General features: G+C 46.5%; 2 protein-coding genes across 4 annotated transcripts in view; both read right to left on the bottom strand.

Annotated features, from left to right (window-relative positions):
• Positions 1-3,366, bottom strand: part of dek (DEK proto-oncogene) — an 8,958-nt gene extending 5,592 nt beyond the window's left edge. Inside the window, exons 1-7 of one of the 3 annotated variants that reach the window (XM_034554141.1) lie at positions 2,979-3,366; positions 2,672-2,747; positions 2,134-2,226; positions 1,881-1,990; positions 1,197-1,291; positions 962-1,091; positions 489-797 (exon numbers count right to left, since the gene is read on the bottom strand). In XM_034554141.1, the coding sequence (XP_034410032.1) occupies positions 489-797; positions 962-1,091; positions 1,197-1,291; positions 1,881-1,990; positions 2,134-2,226; positions 2,672-2,738 (804 nt within the window). In that variant the 5' untranslated portion in view covers positions 2,739-2,747; positions 2,979-3,366. Of the gene's footprint in view, positions 1-488; positions 798-961; positions 1,092-1,196; positions 1,292-1,880; positions 2,042-2,133; positions 2,227-2,671; positions 2,748-2,943 lie in introns of all 3 variants that reach the window. The other 2 variants (XM_034554140.1, XM_034554142.1) reach the window with 2 other exon arrangements.
• Positions 3,367-5,792: 2,426 nt separating this feature from the next.
• Positions 5,793-6,828, bottom strand: gbp (glycogen synthase kinase binding protein). The gene has a single exon (XM_034554387.1). The coding sequence runs from the start codon at positions 6,418-6,420 to the stop codon at positions 5,935-5,937; it is 486 nt and encodes a 161-aa protein (XP_034410278.1). The 5' UTR covers positions 6,421-6,828; the 3' UTR covers positions 5,793-5,934.
• Positions 6,829-7,072: the final 244 nt, after the last annotated feature.

The raw sequence follows: 7,072 nt of genomic DNA, 5'->3' as shown, positions 1-7,072 counted from the left end.
GAGAAGCAGAGTGAGACGTCCTCGTCTCAAAGATCTTCTCTGATCACATATGAGGGCTGATCAATCAGAGATAATCAATGAGATCAGAATGGAGTTCAGAGATTTTACAACTCCTTGTAAAACTATTTGTTTACATACAAGAAAATTAAATGTGGATTATTTTCTTAATAGATTCTCTTGTTTTCCTCACAAGATAATCAATAAGATAATCAATAAGATAATCAATAAGCGTATTGATAAGAGTTCAACAGGATGTGGTTCGTGTTTAACAGTTTATTCGGGGAGAAAATAAATAAGATGTGTAAAATAAAGTTAATCTGACGAACTATTTTAAAACTGTGATGACTTCAGGACAGAAGCTTCATTAAATGGCGATGCGTTCGAGGACAGTCGGAAAGTTGAAAGTCATTTCCTTTTTTTAAATTTTTTATAGCTTACAGCTTTTTTGCTGATTGTTTTAAGAAGAAGCACAAACGGACAGTCATCACCTCGTCTTCCTCCTCTTCGTCTGAAGACTCTTCCGACTTGTCCGACTGGTCCTCCTCTTTTTCCGACGGCTTGTCCTCGGTATCCGATCCCTCAGCCCCGGCCTTCTCCTCCTCTTCCTCCTCCTCCTCCTCCTCCTCATCGCTGCTGGAGTCCATGACGATGGCTTTGGACTTGCTCCCCGGTTTGGACTTCTTGGGGCTGGAGGAGGAGCTGCTGGGCCGGGGGTTGCTCTTCTTCTTGGAGTTGGACTTTGAGTCTTCGCCCGACAGCTTCTTCTTCGATTTCCTCTTCTTCTTCACGGGGAGACGCTGGAGGAGGAAGAGGAGGAGGAAGAGACGTCTATTAAAACATAACCGTCTGCTGCTCTTTCTAATACGGTAAAAACGGTATTTTAGAGTCTTAAAAGTGTCGAAGGAAACCAAAGTTTGACACAGAAACAACAACAACAACAACAACAACACGGCGCTCTCACCTTTCCACTGTTCTTCGGCGCGGTGAGGAACGTCAGGATCCGGTCCACCAGGTCCGGGTGCGTTCCTTTCTTCTCCAGATCCAAAACGCCGCAGACGACTTTCAGTTTGGTGTTGGTGAAGTTAGAATTCCTGCACAAAAAAAAAACAGTTTTCAGGGGTTTGATTCAGCACTTCATCCTGTCAAGAGTTTCACATCTTTGGTGCCTGAAGAGGAAAAAAACTTAAGAAACGTACTTGAGAAGTTTTTCTCGTTTTTTGGAGTACTGTCCGCTGTCGGCGTCGAAAGGAAATCCGTTAAACAGACGCAGGTTCTTCTTCAAGGACGCCATCTGGGAAGAACAGCTTATACTCAATGATGAGGTCTCATGATGCGTTCAGGCTCTGCTCAGTGAACAGGAGTACTGGCTGAAGGTAAATGATAACTTCTCATGATGCGTTTAGGCTCTGCTCAGTGAACATGAGGACTGGCTGAAGGTAAATGATAACTTCTCATGATGCGTTTAGGCTCTGCTCAGTGAACATGAGGACTGGCTGAAGGTAAATGATAACTTCTCATGATGCGTTCAGGCTCCGCTCAGTGAACATGAGTACTGGCTGAAGGTAAATGATAACTTCTCATGATGCGTTCAGGCTCTGCTCAGTGAACATGAGTACTGGCTGAAGGTAAATGATAACGTTCTCATGATGCGTTCAGGCTCTGCTCAGTGAACGTGAGTACTGGCTGAATTTAAATGATGCGTTCAGGCTCTGCTCAGTGAACGTGAGTACTGGCTGAATTTAAATGATGCGTTCAGGCTCTGCTCAGTGAACGTGAGCACTGGCTGAATTTAAATGATGCGTTCAGGCTCTGCTCAGTGAACGTGAGTACTGGCTGAATTTAAATGATGCGTTCAGGCTCTGCTCAGTGAACGTGAGTACCTTCCCCGGCCGGTCGAACAAGATGAAGTGCAGCGGTTTCAGGTCGGCCGCCTTCATCCTGGTGATCTGGTGGCCGGTTCGCGGGATGTCTCCGAGTTTATCTCCGCTCCCTGTAACCACGGCAACAGATACACACACACTTCATATGACACACACACACACTTCATATGACACACACACACACACACACACTTCATATGACACACACACACACCTCCAGCTGTTGTGATGCTGGAAAAAGAAAGAAACTCACCGTCTCCGAACTTCAGCTTCTCCTTTTGCTTCGGCGCCTGGAAGTCGAACCGCTCGACCGATTTCTTCGCCCGCTTCCCGTCGAGGATTTCACCTGAAACAACACGTTTCTTTAAGGACACGCCTCCTGTCATTAAGGACACGCCTCCTGCTATTAAGGACACGCCTCCTGCGTCTTCTGCTCAATAAATTAATGGTTTTAAAAACACAATCTGGTTAAAGTAAAAACAAGATTATTTGAGGAGATTTTTAAAATGGGAAATGTTCGCCTGCGTCTCGCTCGTGATGCGTTTAACGACTGTTGGAAAGATGAGAATCTGACAATAACAACCGCTCTCACAGCTTCCGGCTGTGATGAATGGTGCCGTTTTTGACGATTGTTTTTGAACTTGTCTCGAATCACCCAGCTGGTGTTTGGGGTTCAGAGGGTTCAGCTCTGCTCTGGTCCACATGACCAGGTACCGGACCAGGTCTGGACCTGGACCAGGTCCGGACCCCAGGTTGAACCTCTCAGCTGGAAGTGAATCCCTTTACTCTACCAGATATTTTGGAGTTGCTCTTGGTCAGACTCTCCTGGTCCTCCACCTCCTCCGCCATGTCACTCATAGTCCCAACCTGTGAACACACACACACACGCACGCACACACACACACGCACAGACACACACACACACACACGCACGCACGCACACACACACACACACGCACAGACACACACACACACACACACACGCACAGTAAGTGTTCATCCTGTATGAAGCTATAAAGTAGAGTCCGATGCTCTTCACGTGCAACACAAACGCCCCACACACTTGAACGCAGCATCATATGTACACTTTGATGTTACCGGGTGGAGCTGCTGCCGTTGCGCGTGAATCCCGCACGTGCGTCCTGGAAGAGAACGACGAGTCTTCTTCTTCACGAGGGAACACTGTGCGCGCGCGTGAGCGCGTGTCCGTCCTGACGCTGCAGCAACAACAACAACACCTTTTGGCGCGCTGTGACGTCACTTCGCTCCAAAAAGAAAGCCTCGGTCTCTCTTCTTCACGCCTTTTGCTCCGCGTCAACAACAACAAAGCGTACCGCGTAGTGACGTCATGCGCGTGCCTGAGAGCGTAAACACGTTCACGAACCGTGTCCGAACCGTCCGGACTCGAGCCGTTTACCTTGTTGCGGCGCGGAGCGTCATCCGTCACTTCCGGGGTTTGAGTTCATGATGACGCCGCTGATTGGATGAAGGGCTGATGACGTAGTCTTCTTCGCGTTGGTCAATGGTGCGTCCAACGCGCTAATGGCGCATTACCGCCCTCTGCGGCCGTATTTTGGAGGTACACATTTTGTTATGTAAAAAAAAAAAATACAATAATTAAATGTGCATTTTATCAAGATAATATTTTATCAAGTTTTAATTAAATAAAAATACTTATAAAAACATATTTTAATTAAAGAAAAAATAATATTAAAAATAAATTGTTGTTATCATACTTCCTGAAACAATGCAAAAACAAAATGTGAGCAAAGAAAATAAAAAAAGATCCAAGATATTTGATATTAAACATAATATATATTTGCTGAAAATAATAATTTATTTATTAAGTATAAGTTAGTCAAATAGTCAAAAGGTTGTAAAATAAACCTTTTTTTCAACGACTTTCAGGCTTTAACTGTTCAAACGAGTTTGGTCTGTAATATTTTCCTCATATGTATACATGTATATGTACATGTATGTGATTGTGACATTAATGTGCTGCTGCAACATTATTAATGTGGACAACAACATAACAGAACAAGCAGTGTTCTACTTGTGTATGGGCTTCAGGGATCAACTGAGAGCTGAAACTTTGTCTGAATTCGCCCAAAATAGAAGTCGATGCTTCAAAATGAACGTCCGAGTTGTTCTTTGTTTCCGTCACTAGGTGGCGACGCCTCCCTGGTGGACCATCAGCCTGACGGGAAAACCAGAACAACTATTGAGGAACAATAAATACCAAATGCAAATATTTCATTTATTTGACCGGCACAAAGCTTCTGATCTACGTCAGTCGTCTCTGGGCAGGAACGTGAACTCTGTTCCTCTGCAGCTCTTCAAGGAGAGGAGCTGAAGATGCTGAAGGTCCACGGAACCAGATTGGGATGGTTCCCCTCCGCAGACTGTGAATAGAAGTGGACGTTTTGAAGCCTCGTTTGTTTTTGTTTGTTTTTTCATCTTGTTTTTTTGTTTGGTGCAATTATTGAACAGGAAGTGAACATTTGGACTGAGGAGGAGGGGCATAGAGACGCCATATCTCTGGTGTAGTAGAGGTAGAGTCAGTAGAGTCAGTAGAGTCAGTAGTAGTATATTCAGTAGTAGTTGTAATAGTAGTATATTCAGTAGTAGTAGTAGTAGTAGCAGTAGATTCAGTAGTAGTAGTAGTAGATTCAGTAGTAGTAGTAGTAGTAGTAGTAGTAGTAGTAGCAGTAGATTCAGTAGTAGTAGTAGCAGTAGAGTCAGTAGTAGTAGTAGTAGTAGATTCAGTAGTAGTAGTAGATTCAGTAGTAGTAGTAGAGTCAGTAGTATATATATATATATATATATATATGATTTTAGAAATATAGCATTTAGATATTTAGACGTAAATATTAGTAGAAAATAACACAACTCTGTTCCCTTCTGTCTCTAAGTCTCAATATAAAAACACAATAAATAAATATTACTATTAATTATTATTGTTGGGAGGCAGTGACACAAAAGAGGGTTTACAGCCTCCACCTGAGATCACCTGGAGGTCATAACCCCGCCCCGCCCCTAACCCCGCCCCCACTGGAGCAAAACATGTTGTCCCCGCTGTGTCACGCTGTGACCGGTGGGGGGGTTGGGGGGTATTTATAGGCCGGTGATGAGCACGTGGCCTTCAGTCCTGCTTAAAATAAGAAGAAGAAGAAACTCCACAAAAAGGTTTTGGAAAAACAAAATGACTTTTATTCAGAAACAGAAACAGACTCCTGAATACAGGAACTCCACGAGGCTTCGGTACGAAGCAGTTCTTCTTCTTCACGGAATAGAAACACAACAACTCCTCAGTGGGAATTCACAGGTGAGAGCACCACAGAAGTCACGTGACCAGAGACCCCTCCCCCCCCATTACAAACAGATTCCTCTCCGGTTTATGTTCTTTCAAAATAAAGTAGGAGAGAAACGTGGCGCTGCTGACAGAGTGATGAGCATGTGGCCTTCAGTAGGATATATATATATATATATATATATATATATATATATATATATATATATATATATATATATATATATCTCACTGAAGATGAAATTAAATGAGCATAAGGGGGGGGGGCATGAGATTGTAAACAAAATGGTCTCCTGACTCAGGAGGACCCCGTTATGAGGGTCTGCCCCCCCAAAAAACAACACGGACCAGTTTAAATAAGAAATGAATTAGGCTCCCGACTTCCGGTCTCTGTTCCCGGTGACGCAATCATCCATCAGCCTTGTTGTTCACAGAACTACTCACACCAGCAAACAAACGAACTCCCGCGAGATCACGTTAAATCCCACGAGATCAGCATTCAAAAAAAATTAAAGGAGAAAAAAGGGGGGGGGGGGGGTTGAAATAAACTTTCTTCTCCAATGAAACGGTTAAAGATGGTGGACCCCCCCCCCCCCGGAGGGCCCGGTTCATACAAACAAAAATACAATTAGAAAAACGCATAGCTACCAGTCCTGTGAGGTTTTATTCTAATAAACAGTCAGTGTGTGTCCGTGCGGGGGACCGGGGGGACCGGTCGAGACCCCCGGGCCCCCCGGGGCAGCATCAGCTCGGCCCGCCGTCTGCGGCTCTGGGGACCTGAAGTCTCCTCACGGCCTCTTTGATCAGGTTCCCCGAGAGAATCAAGTCCTGCAGCATCCGGTGCGGGTCCTCCTCGTCGTCTTTCCTTTTCCTGTTCCACGGTCTGATCTGGTCCCAGTCCCGGTCCCCGTTAGACCCGGGGACGCAGTACGGGCTCGCCCGGTGAGTCCGGAGCCGCATGCAGCAGCCGTGGCGCTTCTGCACCGGACCTCCTCCCGCACCTCCTCCTGCTCCGCCGATCACGGCCTCCGGTCTGCCGGTGCCGGTGAGCCCGTGCAGGCAGGACACGGACACGGACACCGTCTTCTGGTGCGCGCCGCCGCTATTGTTGTTGTTGTTGTTGTGCAGCTGCAGCGCCTCTCCGATCTTCGTCACCAGCGCGTCCACCTCTTTGGAGTCCACGGACACGGACTGCTCCAGGAAGATGTAGTCCTCCTTCCGGCACGGCATGCTGGCGGCTGCTACCCGGGTTTCGGTGCGTGGTTTCGGGGTGTTTACGTCCGTGTCGGGCCGCTCCTCGCTCTCACCACGCCGCAACGAACCCGGGGAGGTTGATTTGTAAACAATGGATGACGCGTCGCGGACCGTACCATGTTGCCCCGCAGGGAGGGGGGGGTTCCTTCAACCAAAATAAACTCCCCGGCCGCGCAGGACTCAGTGGAAGATATGTACGGGTGACATTTCAAGACTTTGCGTTGTAATAAAAACTATATCATGAAAGAAAATGTACCGCAGCGCTCGTTCAGGGGTTCAGCCGGACATCCGGGGTCCCGTCTGGACCCGAGCGCGCGGCCGCGTTGGTCCTCCCCGGTCACGTGGCCGTTACATAACTCATAACTGTCTGCTGCTGTCCGCCAACAAAACAATCAAAAGCGAGATTTATTTATTTACGAGTCCGAATTCACGGAGAATCTACACGCCGGTTTAAATGTCCACACGTGCACGAGCACGAGCTGAATCAACCAGAGTGCACGCGGACAAGCATCACAGGGCCGCACCAAATGGGACACAAAGCAGCCATATGTACATTAAAACACAATAATAATGATAATTAATATATAATACATCACGTCTCATGGTGTTTCCATTGTATTGTTTATAT

This window comes from Cyclopterus lumpus, chromosome 16 (assembly GCF_009769545.1).
Source record: "Cyclopterus lumpus isolate fCycLum1 chromosome 16, fCycLum1.pri, whole genome shotgun sequence".
NCBI classification, from domain to species: Eukaryota; Metazoa; Chordata; class Actinopteri; order Perciformes; family Cyclopteridae; genus Cyclopterus; species Cyclopterus lumpus.
This window is presented reverse-complemented; position numbering and strand designations above follow the sequence as displayed.